The sequence below is a fragment of the Cyanistes caeruleus genome, chromosome 2 (genome assembly GCF_971803275.1).
Source record: "Cyanistes caeruleus chromosome 2, bCyaCae1.hap1.1, whole genome shotgun sequence".
Taxonomy (NCBI): domain Eukaryota; kingdom Metazoa; phylum Chordata; class Aves; order Passeriformes; family Paridae; genus Cyanistes; species Cyanistes caeruleus.
Genome location: NC_141702.1, coordinates 79,954,241 through 79,980,839, shown reverse-complemented (window position 1 = coordinate 79,980,839; position 26,599 = coordinate 79,954,241). Strand labels below are relative to the sequence as shown.

General features: G+C 40.2%; 1 protein-coding gene across 3 annotated transcripts in view; it reads left to right on the top strand.

Annotated features, from left to right (window-relative positions):
• The first annotated feature begins 952 nt into the window (after nt 1–952).
• Nucleotides 953–26,599, top strand: part of PRKD3 (protein kinase D3) — a 43,699-nt gene continuing 18,052 nt past the window's right edge. The window contains exons 1-9 of one of the 3 annotated variants that reach the window (XM_086878128.1): nt 953–1,090; nt 4,223–5,226; nt 14,656–14,794; nt 16,454–16,585; nt 17,253–17,410; nt 19,588–19,777; nt 22,497–22,574; nt 24,470–24,653; nt 26,136–26,259. In XM_086878128.1, coding sequence (XP_086734254.1) covers nt 4,936–5,226; nt 14,656–14,794; nt 16,454–16,585; nt 17,253–17,410; nt 19,588–19,777; nt 22,497–22,574; nt 24,470–24,653; nt 26,136–26,259 — 1,296 coding nt within the window. In that variant the 5' untranslated portion in view covers nt 953–1,090; nt 4,223–4,935. Of the gene's footprint in view, nt 1,616–1,833; nt 2,096–4,222; nt 5,227–14,655; nt 14,795–16,453; nt 16,586–17,252; nt 17,411–19,587; nt 19,778–22,496; nt 22,575–24,469; nt 24,654–26,135; nt 26,260–26,599 lie in introns of those variants that run through there. The other 2 variants (XM_086878126.1, XM_086878127.1) reach the window with 2 other exon arrangements.

Below are 26,599 nucleotides of genomic sequence, written 5' to 3'. Positions count from 1 at the left end.
TATCTGGTGCACAGCTTTGGCAAGAACATCCTCTATTCATGGAATAGCCTTCATTAAAAAGTCCCAGGGTGGTTTTTGGCATTCAAAACCAGTTAAAAGCAGAATCAACCATTAACTGCTATGTTTTTAGTTTAAAGTACTTCCAGATTTTGATGAGAAGCTGCAGACTAATTATTTATCAAATAAAATGGCACCAGTCAGCGCAGAGAGCTGGTGACACTGTCAGCTGCACTTTGTAAAGGTCTGATGCAAAATAGGGTGAAGAGAGCGGAAAGACTCCCCTCAGCTTTAGTGGGTTTTGGGCCAGGCCTCAGGAGCGCAAGATGAAGGAAATGAGAAATGTACGTTACAAACAGAGCTATAAATGACAAGGCACTAATCTGCTTCTCCATCTGTGTCTTGCTCAGCTGAGGATTAGAAACCTTTGAATTTGACAGTTTGCCTTTTCAAGGTGTTTTCGGTCTGGTATAGAACTTAAACTCAGCAACTTCCTATAGTAGTGGATATTAAGACTTTTACACAGGAACTGAATCTAAATTCAAGAAGGAAGATTACGGGTTGTCTCTCAACAGGGAGCTTTTGGGCTGGAGGGAGGTTAGAGAGGCAGTTTTGCCTTGCACCAGTGTTAATTGGTACTTCAGCTCACAGTTTTTGCTAAGCATATTGCGTGTGTAGAAATTTGCTTCTGATGCCAAGAGCGGCATCATTAACGCAGGGCAGAAAATGGGATTTGGGTGAATCAGAGTATTAGAAGTCGGGGCTGAAACGCAGCAGGAGACGGACAGTGAAAAGGGCCTGGATAACTTCTGAGTTCTTGCACGCACATCCGTGGGGGCTAGCGGGAGACGCTGAAAGCCACTTCCAGCTCCCAGGTCAGCGCGGCCACGGAAAAGACCAGCGCGATGCTGTGACACACTAGGTCAAGTATTTCCTGTGCAGCGGCGGAGGGCCTGCCCGGCCCAGGGGACATCCCCGCGGGGCTGCGCCGCCCCCGTCCCGGCAAGGTGAACCGGGAGCGGCGCGGAGGGAGACATGGGCCGTGGCTGCCGCGGCCGGGCGGGGCAGGAGGAAAGAGCCGCGGTACTGCGAGGTACAGCGGGCAGGGCTGGGGGCTGCCCAAACCCGCGGCCGGCGCTGGCAAGGCAGCCGGCGGCTGCGAGCTGGCGCGGACCCAGGCTTTGGCACGGCTGGAGAGGCGAGGCGAGGCCAGGGCGGCGGCGGGGCGGCAGCTGCAGCTCGGAACGCAGGGCCCCGCAGCCGGGGCCGTCCCGTCCCGTCCCATGCCGTCGCATCGCGTCCCGTCCCGTCCAGTCCCGCTGTAGCGGCTCGGGGCAGCGCCCGCCACGGCCAAGGAAAACTAACGGAAACTCTTTCAGTGAGCCCTGCGCCTGCGCCGCCGCGCGCGCTGAGCCCCCCGCCCGCGCGGGGCACGTCGGGGCTCGTGGTTCGCACGGGCCGGGCGGCTCGCGGCAGAACGCGGTCCCGGGACTACAGCTCCCGGCAGCCCCCGCGGCGCAGCCCCGTCCCGTCCCGGGCGGCTCTGATGTGTGTGCGGGGAGCCGCGGGGCTGGAGATGCGCGAGCGGCCGCTCCGGCCCGGGGCAGCGGGGCTGCAGGTGAGCGCGGCGGGACCGGCGCCGCCGCCGCCGCCGCTGCGGGCGGGAGCCGCCGTGGGGTCGCGGTGTGTGGGAGTGGGTGTGTACGGGGGTCGGGGCCGCCGCCGCCGCGCCGGGGAAGGGCGGGGGCGGACTCGAAAAGTTCCTGCCGCGCCGGCGGGAGCGACCGCCGAGCCCGGCACGGGCCGTGCCCCGGGGGAGCGCGCACCGGCCCCCGCGGGGGGAAAGCGCCGCGGCGGCAGCTCCGCCCTGGGTGCCCCGGGGTGGGGGTGACGGGCCGAGGCCACATCATCTCCGGAGATGGTGCCGCGGGGGCGGGTCGCGCAGCGGGGATTTAAACCTGGGAGGGACGGGCGGGTGGCAGCGCCAGCCCGGACGGGGCTGCGTGACCCGCGGCAGGCAGGACGCGTCCCGCCGGTCCCGCCCGGCATCCGTGGCGCGGAGCTGCCGTCCTTCCCGGTGGGAACGGCCCATGCGGGGGTAAGAACTGCGAGTGGGGCCGCCTGGAGCGGGGCTCGACGTCCGCGGCTCGCCTCGCAGCGGGACGGAAGGGCGGGTGAAGGGCCAGGGGCTGGAGAAGCTGCCCGAGAGACGCTTGGTTTGGGGGCAGCAGGAACGGGAGGGACAGCGCTCCTGGGCGAGCGCAGGCTGCGAGCAGGCAGCAGGGGAAGGAGGTGGAGGGACTCCTTCATAGCCCCTGTTCCTCTCTGCTTTTTGAGGTGTAGGTTTTGCTTTGCATAAATAAAAACGCAAAACTGTAGACTGCATGTCAGTTTCAGCATACACTTATTTGATTTGATGTTTGGAAGAACTCTATACTCACTGCAAACGGAGCAGTTTCTATGGTTTTCCTCCTATAGAAAGATTCATTCTTTCCTACCGAGTAACAAAAATAAAGTTCTTCAAAGACTTGTATGCAAATACACATGGTATCAAAAGGCTTTGTCAATGCAAATGCATCGTGCTTTTGATAAATATAATTAACGTTCTAATTAGGCAGTTGTAGGTGAGCTTTCACAGGGTATTTTCACTGTCTAAATTAAACTTGCCTGACAGACTCATTAATTCTTTCACATCATAAGGCTTTTCTGTTTTCTATTATGTTGGGGTTTTTTTGTAATTCAAATCTACCCCTAAGGCTTCGTATTTGCTGTCTCTGGTATCTGTGAAAGGTGAGGGTGAGGAGAGCAGTCTGTAGAAAACAGGAACAAGTCATCTTCAAGCAAACTTGAAGGCACTGTGAAGGTGCTTTCTTGAGAAAGGTCCTTAAATATTGCTGTTGCTTACTTTTCCTATTTATTAATTTCATCTATATCGTGTTTAGAGTGTTCTTTAAGGCAGAGCTTTCTTTTCAGGTGTCCTTGCTAAATGTCCAACAAGTCTTCTGTATTTGAAGAGTTTCTAGATACCTGTGCTGAAAATCTAGAAGTATCAATCTGTTCTCTCTTCCAGAGCCCTGTTAAGAATTTTTATCATAGTGCCAAGAGCTTATTTTCCCTCCAGTATTGCAAATTGTGTACCTCTCTTTCCTTATCTAGCTTTCAGAATGCAGTGGCAGTGGGGTTTTAAGCTGTTACACTGGTAAATACCAGCAGTGCATAGAGTATTAAATGGACTGTTTTAGCAATTCTCAGCCTTATTTCTGGGAAGGACAGCTTCTACTGTGTGCAATAAGATGTGGCATTTCTCTTCTGGAATTTCACTGCAAGAGTAACACTTTCTGATTTTTTTTTTTTTTTTTTATGTAAGAGTAAGAAAAAATACATGAACCTACTGATTTTGGTATCCTGTATGGATCAATGCTCCTTAAAAACTGTTAGCAGTATGTAGTATTTAGACTACTTTTGTGTCCATGGAAAACTTTTCCTGTGGAAGTTGTTGCATGGGGAATCTTGAAATTATTATTTTCGAACATTTCAGATGCTCATGAAATGCTTGAAATATTTAATCAGGTAGCATAGCATCTTGTAACAAGTATCTCAAGCCCATGCTCATGAAATTACTTATTTTCAAAGGTTGTAGCAGACTTGCTTTTCTAATCAGATGTGTGAGTATTATTAAATGATTTAATTTTTTTCAAAAAAAATGCTCAGTTGTATGCTCTGCATATCTTCCTATAGTTGGAGTTTGTGCAAGTCATTCTTCAGTTTTCTTGAATAACAGTATTAAAATGATACTGAGTACATGCTGCTGCATAGAGTTTGAGTTTCTGTCTTGTATTTTTTTTTTGACATTTCTGTGCATTTAATGAATTCCCTTCCCTACCCACCAGCTTCTCAATATTGATTTACAGAGCAGTGTTCTACTGCTTCCTCCCCCTACCTTTTTTTGTTGTTTTCCTTGTAAGTGCTAAGTGCTTTGCTCTGCTAAACTATCGTTAATTAGAAGTTGCGGTAATATATTGGTCAGTGCGAGATCTGATTTTTCTTACGTATCATACAGGGGGAAAACAGTTAAACTTAACTCAAAAGTACGAAATGCTTCCAATGCAACACACTTGAATAAAAGGAGCTGGTATCCTGCTGTGTAAAAGTAGAGTGGTTATGACATGGGTATGTGACTTCATGCATTTCATGTGAAATAACAACTTTATCTTTTCCCGTACAGGCAGAGTACAACGTTTCAAAATGCTGGAGATTATCTGGGCAATGCTAGAGATTACATTTAATGTGATTGTGTCTTCAGACATTCTGCTCTTCCATTTCATGAGCTAAAATATTTTATAAAAATGAAATTGGATATCTTCATTGATCTTCAAGTTCACTGTGTCCTGTGAATTCAGAGAAGACTTTCTGAACGAGGAATAGATTCATCACATACGTGGACTTCTGTTGTTGCTCAAGGATACACTTTTTTTTTCACTGCAAAACCCTATCTGCAGGAAGATGAGTCTTCATTTAAGATATGATCTGTGTAATTAGGTGAACAAGGATACTTTTAATGAATTATCAACTTCTATTTCCATCTGTTTCTCCAGCTTTTTTAATAAAAATGAAGGACAAGTATAAAACAGCAGAGCTGATGTGTTTCTGCGAGGCCTTTATGTAAGCCTCTGTGTCTGGATGTGGTGCTAAAGGACAGGCAATCTGCTTTTGATCAGCTGATTGTAACTGCAGAAAAAGAACCTTTAATTTAAAGTAACTTGCAGCTGTAATTATTTTACTTTTTGGCTTGCACCGAATGAAAGGGAAATTTAAGTTTTACTGGTCAGGAGCATTTTACTGAACTAAGAAAGGGAAACTTTCAAACCAAGAACTGATAACGTATTTTGCTTAAGAGTTTGACTACTAGGGAGATCTCGGCAGAGCAAAGCAAGTCAGATGTCAGCAAACGACTCTTCTCCCCCATCCTTTCAGAAGTTTTCCCCACCTACGTGTCATGCTGCTGCACCACAGACCCCAACTTTGTCTTCAAGTCCCCAGTCGGGGCTGTCCAGTCGACTCTCCAATGGCAGTTTCAGTACCCAGAGCCTCACCAACTCCCGAAGCTCTATGCATGGGATCTCCTTCCTTCTGCAGATTGGTCTCACTCGAGAGACTGTCACCATTGAAGCTCAGGACCTGTCCCTCTCTGCTGTTAAGGACCTTGTGTGCTCAATAGTTTACCAGAAGGTATGGTATAATGCTACCATGTTCTGCTGATGGCAACAGTTGTTTGCTAACAGGTTTTTTAGTAATAGCAGGTGACATATGCCAAGAGTTTGGTACAGTGACAAAGATCTGTATGAGGTATTTGCAATTACACAGAAAGAAATTTTGGTAACTCTCAAGGGAAAAGCTTTTAATTCAAGTGGAGTAAACCATCCTCTTGCTTTCTTGCTTGTGAAATCTAATCAAAGAAGATGTAGCTCTGAATTTTCTGCAATAATGACTTTTTCACAATATGGACAGTTTTTTCCTTTCAGCAATTGTCACTGATAGCTTACTCGCTTATGCTTACTACTGTTGAGGAATATTCTTGGACTTGTATAACCGGCCACAGTGACAGGACCAGTTGTGTCTACAGATATGCGTTGCAGGCCAGACTTGATACTAGCTGTTCTTTTTGTTTCTAGTTAATAATTACAGATCCCACCAAACAGCTAATAATGTCCTAGTATTGTTTTTCTGTATGCCAAATATATGTGTTATTCTTAAATATCATTATAATTTCTGTTAGGGGAGGGTTGACCAAGAAATTAAAGAATCTTAGCACACTTTTCCCTTGTGTCTTGGCTACCCTGTTGCAAATTCTGTCTCTCTAGGAAGGAGGTAACACTGATAATGCTGGCTTCGCATCCAAGTTAAATCTTTAGGTAAGGAAGGTTACATCCCAGGAAGCAGCCTGAAAAGAAGTTAACACTATTTCATAAAATAAGAAATAATTGCTATTTTCCATGAAGGTGAGGGAATTATCTCCATGTCTTTCAGTGTTGTGATAATTATGATATTTATTGTCAATTTGTTTTATTACATAATTCTTCTTCACCCTGTAGCCTGAAAAAACGTAAGCACATTATATATTATTTGCATATGCTTGTGTATCTTTTTCTCCCATCTCATAACTTACTGCATCTTTCATATTTTTATGAACTAGTTGTCAAACAAGTCAGTTTCATAATAGTTTCCAAAATATAATTCAGCATGTTAGCTCCTTTCTGAAGAGATGAGTCATTTGGGTGAACTTTTTTTTTCATGTACTGTGCATGTTAGGTGTACCTTTTTGCAGCCATTTTAGGGGCTGCTTTTTCTTTCTATATCAGCTCCTTCTCTTTACAGCTGCATATTTCCTGTCTTCTGTCTTAAAGAAAGATGAAAACAAGTACATTCACACTTTTCTTTTTTCCTTTCTGTTTTTTTTGGCAGACTCAGCTAAAAGTTTAACCTGAGATCTTGTTATAGCTCAAACTTTTTATGTGCTAAGCCTAATCTACTGCAAAACTGATGAGGATTTCATGATCAGTTTTCCTTTTTGTCTGGCTTCGCTGCAGTTTCTGCTCTTCTGCAGCTGATGCTACCAGAAAATGACTGCTCAGTGAAAACATGCTGCAGGCAGCAAACTGATCAGGAAACAACCTCATGTGTGGTGGATTCATCTTTCATAAGTAGTTTTGCAGCTAGTGCACGAGTGGCAATATTCTCCCTGTACTCTCTGACAGCAGTATGTCCTGCCTTGGCTTTTTTTCTCTTCGATCTGGTGACTGTTGGAAGACGGTTTAATGTTCTATGGTTAGTATATACCTAATGTGAAAATTGCAAACTGTGCTCTTGTCGGTAGTCATGCGAATGGTTGCTTTTTTTTTTCCCAGTAAAAAGCTTTGAAGCTGCTGAGTATGGTGTTGAGATTCATCAGTGTTAAATTTTCCCTTTCCTCTGATATTCCGCATTTCTTTAATGAATAAGGAGAAATACCTTTATTTTACTTGGAATAACAATTGATAACTTTTCTTCTTGTTTGAGTGTTATCTTTACTAGGGTTACATGGACATTTCCTTACTTCACAGTCACATTTCAGGCTTGTATTCCTCTGTGTAATCTGGAACAAAATAAAACTGAGGAGTCCTCCTTCACTTACTTGGGAGCTTGAACCACCTGCCTAGCTGTATTTCAAGCTACAATTACAGTATCAGAAATGTTGATTAGGACACTGCTTTTCTGTGTTTCCTGGTTCAGAGTAGCTTGTTCAGGTTTTGCAGAAGGCTAATTAGAAGCAGCATCAGCAGAACTGAAACTAAGGAGGCATGTGTCTGCAAGGAGAGTGGGATGAGTAATGCAAATATTTGGTGTGTCTCTTAGTTCTATTACAGATGTTCTAAACATCAGGAGATGTTTTTTCTTTTTTCTCCAATTTTTTTCAAGTTCAAAGTTAAGTTTGTGGGGCGCTGCATTGGGGTTGTTGTATACTGGAATGGTTAATAGAAGTCCTCAGAAAATCCAAACTTTAGACTTTATAGAGATGCTTCAAAACAATTCTTGGTTATGGTCACTAGTATGTTCATGGTCTTCTCTGTTCATGTCTTATGTAGGTTGCTGTGTATTAAAGTATCAGACAGGTCTCAGGGGCAATCTGAAGAGGAACCTAAGCTGGACACATATGGCTGCTGGGACAGAGGGACAGTGTTTAGAAGCAGAAAAACTTGTAGCAGGTAGACACTGTGTGTCCTTGCACAATGATCAGATATTACAGAGGCAAGTTCTTAATCCTGTTCTGTGTTGGAATACTGTTTCTTCTTTCCTCACATGAAGTAGAACAAAGGGATTACTGACTTAAAACTAGAAACTTGCATGTGGTGATATTCCACTGCCGGCAGACTGAGAATTATGTTGGACAGCATGCTCTAAATGCTGTATAGTAGCTTACCTAATTTTATTCTGATTAGAGCTATAAATGAAAAACATTTGATTACCATAGTACTACTTGTGCTGTTACTTGTGTAGTATCAGAACCTGCAAGATCTGTTGTAACTTTTTCATTAAACTTATGAATCTTTACTTTCATATTCCTGCAAATATTCTCTCTTTTTTGGTCCACAGACCTGTCCATCATTTTCACTTTCAGTCATACTCAGCATTTTCCTTCTCTGTATATATTTCCTCTGATGGCTCTGTTATATTTTGCTCTGAAACAGACCAATTTCTCCCATACCTTAGAATGTTTCTCAGAAATTCTCATGATCCTTGCATTCTTTTTGAGTTGATACTTTTTTGTTGTTACTTCACCTGGGCAATCTGTTTCCTACTCTTCCCACCTAGTTTTTCTAGAACAGTTTTTTTTACTGAACCCACCCAAAGTCACCATCTAGCAAAGTCAAAGGGGCATTTCTCATGTCTTGCTGATTAGATTCTGCTCTCGTATTCTCATTGCATTAGAAGGATCATATTGCAATCAATATATATATTGATCAATAATATATATATTATAAATGGATCTCTACAACTCTTGCAGTAACAACTTGAGTCTAGTAAATAAAGAACAATACTGCAAACAGTGTTTTGGATTTTTCTCCAGGTTAATCTTGTAATAGTTCATGGTGTTTGTTTTTGAAAGGCTCTAAAATGAATGCAAATCATCTCTTCTGTTCAGATGTGCTCAGATCTATTTTCCTCCTATTGCTCTGCCTTCTTGACTTGTCAACTATTTTCTTCATATGAGCTAAGTAATGCAGAGACTTATCAAGAGTTGAGGCATGAGAAGCAAGTACACTTGCGAGAAGGTGGGAGCAGGGGAGCTACTGGGTGTACAAAGGTGTTACATGGGGGGCAGATAAGCATTTCCAGCACGGTAATAGGTTTGTATGCTGGAAAACCTAGCCAAGCAGTAGTCCAAGTATGTCTTTTCTGAGGCATCTGGTGAGGGAAGGATCTTCTGCAACATGTTTGAAGCTCATTGTCTGTGTGATAATGTGATTTGGCACATGATTCTAAAGAGTGGGAGTGAATAGCTGGGTAGGGATGCAGGATAATAGAATGGATGACTTCAGTGAAGGAAGAGACTTTCCAGCGGTGTTTTGGACCATTAGACTTTGGAATTAACTTTCAGTGGTTTGAAGCATTTGTTTTGAGTTATGACGGGTCATGAGATATTGGACCTTGAAACAATATCCGCCTACACTTTTCCCTAGTGTGAATTTTTGGCGACTAGTCCAGAACTTTGTAAAGTAACTCCTGGAACTTGAAGTAAAGGGATTTTTTCAGTTACTGCCAAGATAGAAAGAAGCCTCAGTTGTGTTTTACTCAGCAATACTGACTGCTGTATGTTGGTTGAGTTCTTGTGGATAAAAAAGACAATGTAATTCACTCTCAACTAAAGCTAGATATGCGTAATACTTGCGGTATGAACATGCTAGATAACACCAATGATTTTTCCTCAGTGTAACTGCAGTCATGCACTAGTTGTATTATTTGTGCTAGTACCACCCAAATATTAAGAATTACATATATTCTTGATATAAATTGGTGATACTGGTGTACCAGAGATTAATTTTGGCATAGTCTAGTGCATACACAGACTTCCCACAAGTGATTTCCTGTCACTAGATGCTCTTTTGGAACTGTTAAAACGGGGAACAGTCATGTTTTTGCTTTTAGGAAACTTAGTAATACTGGGATTAGCAGTTTATATGTTCTGAGTAACTGTGCAGATACATTAGGCTTTTATGCAAGAAAGTAATAGCTGTATAATCCTGTAAGATAAAACAGGCTTAAAAAAATTCTGCTTTGAATTTTGTTTTCAAGTTTACATTATGAGCTCTTAACACTTCAAAGAAACTGGATAATGTTCTTCCTTAACAGCTTCATGTAACTGAACATAAGGAGAGCTATAAAAGCTGTACTTTGCTGCAGTACGAGAGAAGAATTTGGTAGTGTACGACTTGAATATAGTTCAACTATTGAACATAGTTTAAGCTTTGCGTAAAAATTCTGTTAAAAGATACCACTTGAAATAAACCCCCTGTTAATCGATGAGGTTATTCTTGGCCAGCAGTCTGCACATAGCCTTCTGGCCAAGGTGCTAGCAAGGAATGCTGTATTCCCGAATGGACTGGGGAGCGGAAGGGAGAGCAGGGCGCCGCATGCCTGTAAGGAGCCAAGCTGCTTGGTTGGAGCTGTTGCTCCCTGCATCGAGGCCCGGTCAAGTGCCTTAGACAGGGCTGTGCTGGGCCACCTGCAGCTCATCAGAGCTGTCCGTGGGGAGGGCAGCCAGCCAGCGCTTCTATGGCTTGGGTGCACAGGGCTGGAGTTGGGGCAGAGGAGAGGAATCTGAGCCAGAGTGTGTGGAAAGGAGTCGGGAGGCAGGCACCTTCCCGGTAGGATCTGTTCTTTTGCAACTGGGAAATGTTTTTTTGGTGAGGGTTAGGGGGAAGTATGCAAGGTAAGAGCAGGATTAGTTCATCTAACTTGAAAAATTTTATTAGGTATGATTGAATTTGGAGACTGTTGCAGCTCTGTCCCTATGTGCAGCCATGGACAGCAAGACTGACCACATATACCTGATAGACACTAGCATTTGGCTACAGGTGTGCAACATGTACATGTATACACACAGATCCAAACAGATCAACAGCATGTCTGTCTGTGAGCACTTTGTGAACACAAACAGCACCAGCGGTCCCATGCTGTGTCAATCTCTGGTGGTTCAGGATGGAGGTCTGGTACTGGGGAAAGAGCTTTACAGATGCATACTCACCCACCAGTAAAAAAAGAACAACAAAGAAAGTGGGTATCTCCAGCAGCCGTCTTCAAGCACCCTCTGCCCAGTAGCTGGATCTTGGTATTTCCAGTTGCTGATACCTGGATATTTGAGCTCTTGATTTCACTTGCTCTGACCTTTCCAGTCACTGACATTACAGGGTCGTCTTGCTCTGCTGGCAGTCGGACCCTCCTGTACACACACATGGGCTCAGAATGAGAGAAAATCATTCAGGAAAATAGCTGGAAATTGAATTTAGTGATAATAGACAATGGGTGGTGCTGCTGATGCACAGGGCATGATCAGACAATTGTTCTGACCAACCCCTGTTTACAGGTGACCAGCCTCTTTTATCTTCTTATCCCTCATTTTTTTCCCACGTTTATTCCTCCCTGAATCACTTCTTTCCTTGCCTTTGTTTCCTTCTGTAAACATTCCATAAGTATTGTACATTCTTACAATCTGTACCATACCGTTGGACTGCAACCCCTCTTGGGTCAGAAGGTGTTGTAGCGTTGACTTACCTGATCAGTGTATGTGTGGAAACAAGGTCTGAGGATGTCCTGTGAAGGCCAGAGTATCTTTTCCCTGGAGTTCTTAATTCGGGTTCCTGCCTGCCCTTCTATCTCTGTGCTCCCCTGGCTTGTGGAGATGGGCCTTTGGTGACCTGATGGCTCCTGTGAAGGGCCTGGGAGGTCCTGGGCAGGGTGTTGGTGGGCTGCCCCCTCTGCTGCTTTGTGGATGTGCAGACAAGCACCTCACAGGCAGGACAGGTAAAGGAACTACTGTGAGGTCCCTCAGCTACTGCCTGTCCCTCTTAATGGATTCAGGAAAACCTCCTAGCAACTGGAGCTCTCCATACTAATGAACAAGCTATCTCTTTTCTCATCCTTTTAGCTTTTGTAATTATTATTTCAGAAATGGAGATCAGGCATGCACTATGCCTAGAAAAATATGTCCTGATACAGTTTTGTCACATACTATAGAAACTGTATACAGAGTCTGTGTTTAGTGAGAGAACTCTTGTACTTCATACTAGTGTAGATTATTTCCTTGTTAGTTGTGAGCTTATGATTCTGTGTCTTAGTCTAGAAGTCACTGATGAAGCTCAAGTTTGTAAATAGAAGAGTCACCATTTAAGGAGGTTAAATGTTAGCGTTACAAAACCAGACAATCTTTCACAGTCACTTCTTTAATGTGTATGTATATTTGTTTTGGATGAACAGGGCAGGAAATCATATTATGACAGTATGAGAAGCATTCATGATACACAGCTTAAAAGGTCAATTTAATTAATGGAGAGCCAAATGTGATGTTGATATCAACAGTTCTAACAATTTGTATTAGATGATTTTGCTTTTTTCAGAATATTTCTACTCCATAGAAATTAATTTTGTCTTTGTCTGGAATTTATTTGAAACCCAAAATCGTAATTATAAGTACTATAATGATATTTACAAACTTTGGGTTAATGTTGATGCTGCTTTCTAAGGAATGTGATGTCTCATTTTTAATGATTACACTTGCTATCACAAAGAGGACTTGAGTGATCATCTGTAACTTTGTCAGCTAATGCTTTTTAGTAATAAAATTAATGTAGTATGTTTAAAACATTTTAATAAATCCAAGATTTGTACATGAGAATGGGTAAATGGTGCATAGGCAGAATATATCTTGTCATAGCAATTAAGTGCTGCTTGGCAGGTGATTATGTGACCTCTGGTTACTGAGGTGGGGGATTATGTGTAGGGATGTTCTGGCAGCTGCATAACAGGGTTGTGGTCTTAAAGAGTGAAAAGTAAAGGAGAAAGACAGACATATCTTTATCAAAAGAAGGAGAGTCAAGCCTGTGAAATATCTTAGAGGCTTCCTTAGAATCTGTGGTTCATAGGTGCTTCTGTGAACTTAATATGAAGAGACAATAGTTCATGTAATGCCCTGAGTCAAGAGTTGTCCCTCCTAGCACCTGAAATTAATATTGGTGTTATTAAAAAGTGTCATGTGTATCTGCGGGGAGATATATACTGTTGTAATGTTGATTTTATATCCCTTTTGTTAGCATTAAGTTCTTTACCAGTATAATGCAATTAACAGAAGTTAACAGTATCGAGGAATAACACCTCAGAGCACTTATTTTAATAATGTAAATATATCTTGTTTTTTTTGTCAATCAAGGCACAGTGGGATTTTGGGTTAGAGCATAAAGTAAGTTTATGACATGGTTTCAGGTATGAAAAAATGTCAGTTCCCTTGGAAGAATTACTAGTGGCTGTATCTTTGTATGCTCTGAATGTAAATTTAAGTCCTGTACATACTTGCGGAGATACTGAGACACATGTTGAGGCAGCACAGCTAATTCTTAAGCTTTATATTTTCTTTCTATTACAGATGATCTTTGGGCAATTGGGAAAATGTAATTTTCAGAATATTCTTGGCTATTTGCTATTTTACGTTGGAAACCTGGGAGTGAGTTGAGAGACAGAGGAGGCAGCCGGCTGCTTTGGCATTGGCCCAGTAAATCAGTTTCTTGCTGTGGACTAAATATCTGTGTCAGAATAAATTTGTCAGCTCTGTCTTTTGCTTTTGCAAGGGTTAAATTGTACAAATTCTGCCTCTCTTTATGACTGTCCAAGGTAGATAGCATGCTTTCTGGAGCATGGACGCTGTATTATGTGTCATGTAATCACGTAGTGTGTACACACCAAAACAGAGAAGAGCAGCTTGGTATCTCAGATAAAATTGCTGTTGTAAACAGGACATTATTTTTTCTCTGAATTGGACTAAAGTGTACAAACAATGGGCATGAGGGATAAGATACCTTTATTATGTTTTTGATTTTGTAGAACAAAATCATCATTGATGATTTTAGTTAAGAACAATTAATGTACCCAAGCTTCATGCAGTTTAGATACTTAGTGACTGTGTAACATGTAAATTACTAACTTGTTAACTCATTAATTAAAAGTTTCTTCTGAGCTTTTCCATATTTTTTTCCCCACATTTTTCCCGTTTTGTTCTGCGTGTGTGTTCCCACCTCAAGTTCAAATTCTGGTTTAAACCAAAAGGTCAAAAGAGCTGCTTGAGTGCTGCTCATACCTCTCCGGGATCTGTTCCTGCTCGTTTTCCCCATGAACTGTTTACTTTTAAGCTTTTAATTTTAAGAAGTTTTACTCATACTTGACAGTATTTTGAAGAGTAGGGAAAATGCAGAATGAGAAAGCTTTTTTTTTCAGTGAGGTGTCATGGAAAAGTGGCATGTTATTTAGTGTATCTGTTTCCTGTATGGATTTTTTTTCTGTCCTTGTGGAGATTTTTCTTTTCACAGAATCATAGAAAATAGGTAATGTTGGAAGGGATCACTGGAGGTGATAGAGTCTAACTTGCCTGCTGAAGCAGCGTCCTTTGGAGCTTGTTACTCAGGATTTCTCATATCTGTAGATCTAAACTGTTGCAGAACAATGGTATGGAGCCTCTTAACTGGCTTGCTTCTCAAGAAAAGTGTGGCAGGTGCTGCTGGAGTGTCTTGAGCTAAATACCTGCCTGACTAGAATACCCATGAAGTAAGGGTTATAGTGTTGGTATACAAGTTGGAGGCCTGCATTGGCTTTTAGTTGCCAGACTGACTATGCAGGTCTGAAAGATTAAAAGCCCAAAGAAACAAAAACCTTAACACTTATTTTTTCAGGTTAAAAAAAAAAAATTATAATTTTTCAGAAAATGCTTTGTTTCCTCAAAATAAGCAGATTAATTTTCTTACCATGAAACATTTGCAACTCTTGACGTTTTGTAGCCGTTATTAAAAACATGGATGGCATTGATGTATGGGATTATCAAAGAACATGTATTAATTTAGAGTTTGATTTCTGTTGCAGTTCCCAGAGTGTGGTTTCTTTGGCATGTATGACAAAATTCTCCTGTTTCGCCATGACCTGAACTCGGATAATATTTTGCAACGAATTACATCAGCAGAAGAGATACATGAGGGAGATCTTGTTGAGGTTGTACTCTCTGGTAGGTATTATTGTAACAGTGGAACAACTATTTATTCAGTAGCTTAAAAGAAAATAGGACTTCATGGAGCATTATTTGCATGCTTGCCTTGAGCTTTTTCATTTAAATCTCATATACTTTGGGGTAGAGGTTTCCAAGAAAGTCCAAGTGTCACTTATGCTTCAGTACTCAGTTTTGTTATTTTTTTCATTGTTCTGTTTTAATCTTCTTCAGGTTTATTATTATATCTGAATTATACAAATAGGGACTTCATAAGTATAATGTTATAATCATATATTAGTTTGTATTTTTTATTACTGTTTAAGAAGAAATGCAGGTAGGGTTCAGAATTTGTTCTTCTAACCGTTGTGGGTTTTCTTTTGCTTATATCTCTTTTTGTTCTGTAACTTTTGCTATTGATGGCTTATGCTGTCATAATGCTTCATATAATTGTTATTGCTGAATCATACCTATAAAAACAGACTCTTACAGGTTATTGTAGTTCTTAAAAACAGTTTTTTTGAACAATATAGTCCTCAGAGTGGTGGTTATTAACCAATAACAATGACAAAATAATCCCAGCCCTGATTGTCATTGTATGTGTTTGATCAATACTTTGTCTAATTCAATCAAAAGTCAGCTGTAGTTAAACTACAAATAAAAGCTGGATGAGTATTGAGCAGTTTTTTAAGTCTTTGAGGATAAAGTGACAAACTGAGACTACATATTAGGAGAAGAGACCTCTTAACTGTCATGAGCTTGGATTTGTAAACTTGGTCAATAAAGGATGAATTTGATAGGTGTAAGGCTGAATCCTTGGCTGCATTTCAGGGCATGTCTAAGATGTTCAGTAATTGATCATCTTATTTTGAACTTTTCATTGCTTCTGGTGAATAGTGTATTTGGAAAATTCGTTGTGTATCTCTTGGCAATCTCTGACAGTTTCCTTAAAGACAGACAGACCACCCGAAACTGAGGCATTTTGAAGGCATGTAAATCTCTTTCAGTAGAATTTTTAAAATAACAATCTGAATAGGAAGTGTTAGTACATATCTGGTAAAAAAATTACATAGCCATCAGGGCAAGGTAATATTGCTGTAAAATACCTTTTTTTTTTCTCTTTTCCTCAAAGAAACAGGACAAAAATAATTTAAATATATCTATGCTTGTTTAAGGAAAAGAATATTTTAATGTTCTGTAGAAACTTTATCCACAGTTCTATTTTGATACACCAAGTTTAGTCTAATAAGCTTTTATTGCAGAAGTCCTTTAGAAGATAAAAATCTATCTTGTAGAACTGTCTTTTTTGAAAATTTTGTAGGTTACAAAACAGCTTGAAAATTAAGTTGTTCTTTCAAACGTTCACTGTTGCTTTTAGCAAAGCTTGTTGTACCTGCCTTCAACTTAGTGAGGTCTTCAACAGAGTGATTCATACTGTTGATTAGCTGGGGCCGTTAGCCTACAGAGTTCAATGGGTATTTTTCCTCAATAAAAATGTTTACTGAAAACTGTGTGATCTCCTAAATGCGTATTTAAAAGGCATACAGTAAAATGCATACAGTAAAATTTCTAAATAGCTTGTTAGCATTCTTTAAATTAGCCATTTTTAAAACATGTTCTTTCCATAAATCCTTGTTGATCCTGTGGCAAGAGCCATAACTTACTGCAATTTTTTAAAAGCTTTGGCTACAGTTGAAGATTTCCAGATTCGACCTCATGCACTTTATGTGCATTCCTACAAGGCTCCTACTTTTTGTGACTACTGCGGAGAGATGCTTTGGGGTTTGGTACGACAAGGATTAAAATGTGAAGGTAAGTCTATGATATTTAGTGTATTTGTGTGTTTGGGTACATAAGATGAGGAAGAAGCTGTACTGTGTTTGGTATGTTAGCAAGTGATAAATATATTATTTCATAGCTGGAAGGGTTTGTGCATTGGAAAACTCAAGTTCTGATCTTGGCATTTATGCAAATTGTACGTGACCTTGAGCTAATGACTTAAGAAGTGTTGTTGTTTCCCACTTTATAAAAAACAGCTAGCTTACAGCCTTGTGTTCTTTGCACAAGGAGCACATAGTTTGGAGAGACTCCCAAAGGGGAATCCCTCTCCTTACGGCTTTCTTCCAGCTGGCTGTGGATCACTGCAGCCTGCTGTCAGGTACTGATGCTGCCTTCTTACTGAATTCTTCTTGGTTCTTGTGCTCCAAGGTGAGGGAGTGATTAAAGCCTCATGGTAGTGGGAGATCAGTTGCTTACAAGTCTTAGACCTCGTTACTAGAACTGGGTTTCCTGGAGAAAAAGCTGTTTCTGTGAATCGTATTAAGAAGGCTGAAATAAGAGAGTTTGAAACAACAGTCTGTTTCTGCCTTTACCATTTTCCTGGGCCATCTTTTTAAAACTGCTTTATCAAAATATTAGTACTGATTTTGTTATTTTGAATGTTGGGAGGTTTTTTGAATAAAAAAAACTCCTCTTCCAGGTTGTGGGTTAAACTACCATAAACGATGTGCCTTCAAGATTCCAAACAACTGCAGTGGAGTGAGAAAAAGGCGTCTGTCCAATGTGTCTTTACCAGGAGCAGGGCTTTCAGTTCCAAGACCAGCACAAGCTGAACACACATCCTCTGCCTCTGAAGAAGTATGTAATGTGAAAGAAGGAACAATGTTTGTTTTAAATTTTTTAACCTCTGGACAGCTAGATAGTGTTTTAAGTGGCTCATGATGAGTATGAGGGATTCAAGCTTAACCATTATGATTGGTTTTACTGAATTTTAAAAATGGTGATTCTTAGACTGTGACACTTATTGCTTATTATTACTGTGAGAGATGAAACAGGAAATAAATTTTAAGTTTTATATATAATTTTGTTATTAGCGTTTCACTCACAGTTATATGAAATCTTGAGAACCTTGGCTTCAGAATGAAGCCAAAGAATATCTTGCCTTCTTAGTAATACAGATTCATTCTGTAATTATTGTATCAGCGTAGATTAGTTACTTGGCCAAAGCAGTACAAATTGTAAGCTTTAATACTGGGGAAGAGTGTTCCTGATATGCTGTTAAGCTTTTTACAGAGTTAATCCAAAAGACCCCAAACCCTGTCAAGGAGGGTGTAGGGAATGAAGGGCTTACAGTAAAAACAGATATCCATAGTAGTTCCTTTTTATGGTAATTGCTGAGAGGTTATCAATTACATAACAAATATCAATTATCAGTGTATATCCCAACAATATTGGGATCATAAGACAGGTCGGGCATTGATTAGATCCAGTTGTTTATGCCTTAGTCTTTTCTAATCATGTTACTTTACACTATTAACTATTCTTATCACTGTTTAAAATACAAATCATATAGTCTAGTTCAAGAGCATAATTTTTTTTAACTAGACTCTATAAAAGCCTAGTCTTGAGTAGTGAAAAATATTTATTTTGATGTTTATGCCTACTGGTAAGATTTATTCAGGGAACACAGAATTGTAACCATTTATCACAGAATTTAGCTTTATGATTTCTATGTGCATGTTTAGTACCTTTTTGATACCTCTTTGTTTTACTCAATCCCTTTTCTGTTTTAATTGCTGATGTTTTTCTTGTAATTTCATTTCAAAGATTTTTTTCGAGGGAATTTAATTTTCAAAGTAATTTTTTAATTTTCAAAATATTTTTGCCTAATTTAGTAAGGTATCCAGCATGCTATACCTTGCTTTTAAAAACTGATAATTTGAGGTGGTGTTTGGAATTTTGTTTGCCTGCCTCCAGTGTTTTCCGTTTTACCCTCTCTATGGAGGTTTGCATGTGATGTCTGAACCTTGTCAGGTTGATTAAAGAATAAATGTCATGAATGGATTTCTATCTTCTGTGGAAATAAAGGTTCATACATAACTTCCTGCTTTCTGTCAGGCTTTTCCATCTGGTGCTTTCATGGTTTTGTTTTATAATACCAGAATGTCCTCTTAAAGTTTCTGGGCCAGGTTGCTTTCTTGTCTGGTCACTTTAAGAGCCCTTACAGCCCCACTGACATTTTTTTTCATCCACCAGGACGCCTAAGTCCTTCCCAGCAGGGCTCACACCAATCCCCAGCCTGTGGTCATACAGGGAGGTGCCCCAACCCAGGTGCAGTGCCAGCACTTGGCCTTGTTGAGTCGCATAAGTTTCACATGGACCCACTTCTCAAGCTTACCCAGGTCCCTCTGGATGTCATCATGTCTCTCCAGTGTGCCAGCTGCACCACTCACCTGGGTAACATCCACAAAATTGCTGAGGGTGCACTCGCTCCCACTGTCTGTCATTGGTAGAGGCATTTAATAGCTCTAGTCCCAGTATCAACCCTGAGGGACACCACTTGTCACTGATGTCTATCAGGGCACTGAGCCATTGATCACTACCCTCTGGATGTGATCAGCCAGTTCCTTATCCTCCTAAAAGTCTGCCCATTGAATCCATCTCTCCACTTTGGAGTGAAGGATGTTATGGCAACCATGTCAAAGGCTTTACAGAATTCCAGATAAATGACATCTGTAGCCCTTTTCTTGTCCACTGATGGAGTCACTCCATCACGGAAGGCCACTGGCTGTCCTGCATCACCTCCCTGTCCTTCATGTGCTTTAGCTGAGCTTCCAGTAGGATCTCTTTGGTCTTTCCAGGCACAGAGGGAGAGGCTGGAAGGTCAGTGGTTTTCAGGGTTGTCCATTCTGTCCTGTTTAAAAATGAGTGCAGTTTTTGCCTTTTTCCAGGTCACCTGAATGCTGTGACTTTTCAAAGCAGTCATGGCAGTAGAACTGTTCTGGTGCAAATTACGTATTCCTTCTTTATTCCAGCGTTGCTGCCCAGAACCTAGTAAGAGGATTCCCTCTTGGAGTGGCCGCCCCATCTGGATGGATAAGATGGTGCTTTGCAGAGTGAAGGTCCCACACACCTTTGCTGTTCACTCTTACACTCGGCCCACCATCTGCCAGTATTGCAAACGGCTGCTTAAGGGCCTTTTTCGCCAAGGAATGCAGTGTAAAGGTAAACATTTAATTTTCTGCTGTAGCAGTAAATTTTAGCAAAGGTCTTGTACTTAAAACTGATTGCAACTGAGGTGGCCGTATACTGCAAAATACGGAACTGTAATTTTTGAAAAATTTAATAATTTTCAGAAGATCACAGCAGCCCTCATTTTCCTTGTGGTAAGCTGTGCATTGTACATTTTTCTGAAAAATAAGATTTAATTGTGTATATTGAAAACATTGTCATTCTAGAAGAATAGTTATGAATTAATAAAAATGGGAAATACTTCCTTTTGTTCAGTATCTGTATTCTAGACTTACCACTAAAGAATTTGTGAATTTTCGTTGTATTATTCTGGTACAGGATACTGATTATTAGCTTTTGGTGCCTGTGCTGAACTTGCATGGTTTTTATGTAGCTTATGTTAACACACATGGCTTCAGTTCTCAGGCCTTTCCATGTGGTTCCTGGGGCATAACTATTGTAATCTCCTTCTGGCTTTTTATTACTAGTTAGTGCAGATCTGTCAGCTTTGTTGCAGGAAACAAAAGTCTAGTGATGAACCATAAACATTAATATGGAAACGAGTTTCCATTTCTCTCATGTGAGTTAGTCAGGAATATCAAAGGTCAGCTTTGTGAGAGGTCACTTGATACATTTTCAGTTTTCTTTATCATGGGGGAGAAAAAATGGTAAGCTTACAGCTGTGTTATCTTTTTTTTTGACTAGTAATAACTGCTGTCCCATGTAAGCAAGGAAGTAGTTTTAGCTTTCATTTCTGTTGTTATTTGCAGTCTTTGTAGTCCATTTGAAGTCTGCAGCCTCAACTGGTTTTGATACTCTTTCCAGTCAGTGTGACTCTTGGATACATATGATACAAAAATAATGAAACCTGAAAAAGATGCCTTGCGGTTTTAATGTATAGATGTTGCTGGCCATATACAATCGCTGTGACTGTATCCAGCTGAACAAATGGGGCTACCACATCAGTTTCAGGGAACTGAATGACACTGGATAAAAATATTATTTGTATGCATATTGTAAGCTTTTATGCACGGAAAACATGCCTAGAGAAATGCTATGTCTATGTGCAGGACAGAAATAAGTGTCTTAATATGCTTCCATTTATGCAGCAAAAGCCTATACTTACTTTTAATATGTCAGGAATTGATATCAAGCAGTTCAAATATTTTCATACTTCCTTGTTCTACAGATTCTTAAGGTTCCCCACTGACTTCCTTGAGCACATTCACAGATCATGGGGTCTTTTTGTAGTTTTATGTTTCTGATTACCCATAAGAACCCTTGATTTCTTGATTTAATTCAGATTGCTGTTCAGGCTCTGAGGATGATGCTTGAGATGCTAAGGCTGTATTTATGGTAATAAATTAAATGTGCCTAGAAACATTCCTGGACACTGAGGTCAGCAGGGACAGAATGACCCGTGTTCATGAACAGATTTTCTTAGCATTCCAGCCTGGGTGGCTCTATGCAGACTGCCTGTTTGGAGCAATTTCATAGGATGCTCTGGTTTATGAGCTAGACCTTGGAACTGTTTGGGATTATACTAGTGCTGTGGGCCAAAAGCATGCTAAGGGATGTTTGTAGCTATTTACTAGACTAGAGAATTGCATTTCAGTATCCAGGAATGTTTCTTAATGTAGTTTATTAGGGTAGAGTCAGCCTTCTAGTTTCCTGACAGGATTTGAAATGTCTCTGTTTCTTCCAGCCTCCTTTAAAGTAGTGAAGTAATTGTATTCCATAATACGAACTGAAGCCACAGCTGTAAAAAAGACTGTTCATGGGTCTCCTAGGATGCATCCTTTTAGGCGCTCAGAAGCTGAGCAGTATTGTATTCTGATCCAGAATTTGGCTCTTCTGATACTAAGAATGGAGAGATAATGGTTTTTCTCTTGTCTGGTCTTAAAAGCAAAACACATTGAGCTTGCTTTGGACAGCAAAAAGAGGCTAAATTATCAATATGAGAACAGTTGTGGTGGCCGTAGGAAGTTTTGGAATTCATGGTGGTGATGGAGGAAATTACAGGAATGCTACTAATAAAGGAAATTCCTGTTAATACCAGTAATGTTGTATGCTGGACTTCGTTCAGTAGGCTGCATCTGATACCTCGGGTGCTGAAATGGCACACATCCAGGTGAGATTCCATCCCTACATCAGGCCAAATCTGGACATAATGTTGTTCTGTCTGCCCTGTGTCAGCAGGAAATGGAGCTTGAGTAGTCAGGCAAATCTGTAATCTGAATGAGAGGGGAACTGGACTTGGGGATTTACTGCAGAACACATTTGCTCTGATGTAGTCTGTGTGATCGTAGAGGCCTCTGATGTCTGCAAGTCTTAGTTGGCAGGTGGAGAAAAATGTTAGAGATGAGACAGTTAAATCATATAGCAATTGAAAAAAGGATGTGGAACAAATGAAAGAATGGGAGAAATTACATCATGAGGGAAAAAATAGCTGCAGAAAAAGCTACAGAAGTAGCAAACCATTTTGTACTGGAAGGGGAAGTACTGACATAATAAATAGTGGTGGGACAAATCAACATGTGACATAAGGACAAAATTGTTAATTTCCTCCTGGAGGTGACCTCATTGGTGCTGTCTTCAGTTACATGCAAATGTATGATTCTGAAGTCTGTGTTGGAAGAAGTGAATGATAAATGTTAGTGTCTGGGTGGGAGTGAGGTTCTGGTGTCATGGGCTTATTTATCTGCTGTTTTAGATTGCAGATTCAACTGTCACAAACGCTGTGCACCTAAAGTACCTCGAGACTGTCTTGGAGAGGTTATTTTCAATGGAGGTAAGATGAGAAACATCCTTTCAAATGGTGAGAGATCTTCGGAGGCTGAATAAGATGCATTAGTATTTAGTTCCCTCATCTCTGAATATATGACATATTTTTATTTATCTTGAAGTTTTTTCACTGAGGTCAGTGAAAATGAAAAAGATTCACTGTAAAACTTGCACTCTGGTGACTTAAATTTTACTTAATCAGTCCTGACAAGTTCACTATGCTTTGCTTGGGATTGCTCAATGTAAATGAAAAATCTAGAAGCCAACCCAACGTACAAAATATGAAGATCTGTTGTGATCAGTCTGCTTATTGTTCACCATGAAATATATACTTTAAAAAGTTTGTATCTGAAGACATGTACCATTTTTTACGACTTTGCCATATCCACGATTTTTACTGGCCAGAGTTAGCTAAGGTGATAGAGATAAAAGAGAAAGGAGGAAAACTCCAAGGCAAACCAGAATGAAGAACTCCACTTTAATTTCTGGAAACCTCAATGAAGTGGGGCTGCTTTCTGAATAGACCTTGCAGAATTGAAAGAGTGTGGAACACTATGTGGAAGAATATTTTTAGAGTATTTTTATAAGTTTTAGACCAGTGTTAAGCTGATGAAATAGGAGATAAATGAGCAGATAGGGATTAAAAACTGATTGAATGGGTGAGCATAGAGAATGGTTATCAATGGCAAGTAACTTGTGGGTACCCCAGGGACCAGCAAAGGGTCCAGTCCTGTTCAACATCTTCATTAATGATCTTGTGGGGCAAAGTGTACCCTCAGCAGGATTGCAGGTGAGTGGGAGGACTGGTTGATATGACAGAGGGTTTGTGCTGCTATCAGAGGGACTTCAAAAGCCTGGAGAAATGAACTCAGGGGTTTATTGGACCAGGTGACCTTCAAAAATCTCCTCCAACTTCAGCCATTCTGTGTCTGTGTTGCCTTGTCACACATTTTTTAGTGAAACAAAATTGGTGACATGAAGCAGATCTCATTAAACTGTACAGCTTAATTCTTGGGCAACAGCTGTGTTAGCTAGTGGGTCTGTTGCCATTGCATAATACCGTTCATGCCAACCTTCTCCAGCTCCCAGGCTCTTTCCTAGACTTGAGTTTGGTGGCTGTGAACAGCAGTGTGCAACATGATGTTGCTGCAATCTGGTTTTACTGCCCTTGTGATGCTAAGGTGCTAAAGGCCACACAGTTTGACGTAATTTTTCTGAAGATGTAAGGAGCAATTTATTTTTGTTCTTTCTCCTACTCTTAATTGAACTCAACCCAGGTAAAAAACAAACATACAAACAACCTCCCACAAACAAAAACACAACCATAAAAAGGCTACAGATGAAGATATTTTTATGTCTTCATTCTTAGTTTTTCACAGTACCAGTTGTACTGCTTTTGAAAACACTAAATTTCTGCCTGCAGAAAATCAGAGGTAAATAAGATCTGTTCTGCTTTTCTCTTTTCCTGCAATTCCACAGCCCCTCTTTTCTTTCTTACTCTTCTTACTATGGCCTACAAGAGCAGGGAGAGCAGAGTTAGTTTTCTATTAATGGAGAATTTAATTTTCACATGAATAATTCTCTGGGTCATCTCTAGACATGGAAAGGTTACTTTGTCCTGATTACTTGTGGAACAGAATTACTTAATGAGATTTAGGTTTAGACTTTAAGCTTTTCACTCTGTTTCTTTCAGTATGGTTCATCTAGCAAAATGAAATTGATAATGTTCATTACCATACTCTGTTTTACAGCAAAAATGTGAAGATTTTGTATATCGTAATTGTAGTTTTATGTTTATTTTTATAAGTCTGAACTGAAAAAAAAGGTGGGTTTTGGAGGATTTTATTTTATTTTTCTTTAAGTTGTGTGTTTGAAATAATGTCTGACTTGTGTTGTTTCCAGAACCTGCTAGCCCAGGCCAGGACTTGGATATGCCAATGGAAGTTGATAGCAGTGAAATGAACAGTGATGGTAGTCGAGTTCTAGATGATGCTGAAGAGCCCTCTCCTCCAGAGGACAAAATCTTTTTTATGGATCCATCTGACCTTGATGCAGACAAAGATGAGGAAGCTGTCAAAACAATCAGGTAAGTTATAGCATGGATTTCTTTGCTCAGGATGAGCATTGCTCAATATTGTGAGCAAAATGTTTCCAAGCTGCCCAGTTTTATTGCTGAAAGTGTATTTTCCCTTTGTGTGGGGTTTCTTTTTTCTTTTAGCTTGAAAATGCTTTGTAAAATTCTCCCGTCTCGAGAAAATCTGGAACAGACTAAAAGAGTCTAGTCTCTTCTGGAAATTGGAAAAAGTGTTATGCTATGATGGTTATTGAAGAAATACACCAGATTATCAAACCAGGATAAAATTCACAGCTTTACAAGGCTAATGTGTGGTTAAGGTCTCTGTGACTTGAGCCTAATTTAGCTACTGTTTTATATGTGTGGATTTAAAAGGCATCAGTTGGGATATTTTAATATTGGCATCATAGTCTGTGCATGTTACACAGTATTTTGCTTTATGTATCTTGACTTTCCTGAAGTCTTTTATCCTGTAACTGTTAACATAGTTCATTAAATCAAATTTGATCTTTTTATTTCTCTATTGTTCTGAGTAGTGTCATCCTGATTTTCGTAGTCATTCTTAATAAGATGAGCCCAGTTGTATCTGGTCTAACTAAACATCACTGTGGCTCAGGGCTGAGTAGTAAATTTGTGAGGGATAGCATATAATGATACCTCTCAACTTTTTTATTTTTTAATTATTTATAGCCCAAGGATCTCCTGAGTGGGAAGCAACATCTACCTCTAAGTAGGATTTTTCCATTTATTTCTAGTCGGATTTGAAGCAATTCAGATTTTTGGCATGACAGCATCCTGTAGCCAATTCTGTAGTGTAACAGTATGCTGTGTTAGAGCATCCTTACATTTTTTGTTTTGAAACTACCTCACAAGGAGTATTTACAGATGTGTCTGTTAGTACCACACGTAGTGCTCTGATGTTAGCTAGGCACCTTGGGGGTTGGCTTCTCAGTGCTGTTAAAATCTGTATGTTTAGTTAATGGCTGTCTCAGAATATTAGAGATTATCAAACCCTTGTCTGTTAATATACCTTAGTATGGACAGAATTTTCTAATGCAGTTGTGATTTGACCCTGGTTTATGTTTTTGTAAGTTGAAAGTTTGCTTTGACAGGGACCTTCATTAACAGCAATATTATGAAGCAGCACAATTAACTTACATAGACAAGAAGAAATGATAGTTATGCTGATGTTAATTCTATTTCTGTGGTGTAAGATAGCATAAAAGACCAGCAGATTTTGAGGGAAAATTATGTCTGTAGGTGTCCTCTCTCCAGTGTGTTTCTTCTCTATTCCTTAAGTACTACAATACTTGTCCTAGGAGAGCTAGTAGGAGCTCAAGATGCCTTATCAAATTCGTCCTTCAAACTAAATTTGTATGGGAAGAAAAGGTGTCTGATCCTGAACATTATAGACTAAATGTGTAAAATGAGTATAACTTCAGTACTGTTGTATTTTAACTTGTTATGTATTAAACTGTTGTATCTTCTTTTTAGTCCTTCAACAAGCAATAATATTCCTCTCATGCGAGTTGTACAGTCAATCAAACACACAAAGAGGAAGAGCAGTACAATGGTGAAAGAAGGATGGATGGTCCACTATACTAGTAGAGACAACCTGGTCAGTTACTTTAGTTTCTTCCTAAATTAAGTAATTTCTCAAGTTATTTCACTAAACTAGTGTATTTTATTTCTGATTTAGAGTATCATTTGAAAGAACTTAATTGTGATGTTCATTATAAAGAAATCTGGTTCAAGGGAGAAATTGTAATTTATTCTAAATTCTTCATGTGGTGATTGAATAGTACTTTTCCTTTTCCCCTTTAAGAAGGAAAAGCATCTCTACATTGTCTCAAATGAATTGTATGTGTAGTACTTCGGCTTTCCTGAGAAGGTAACTTGGAATAATTTGCTTGTGTCTTTGTTCTCTTTAGTAGTTGAACTAAATACTTATGTCTTTT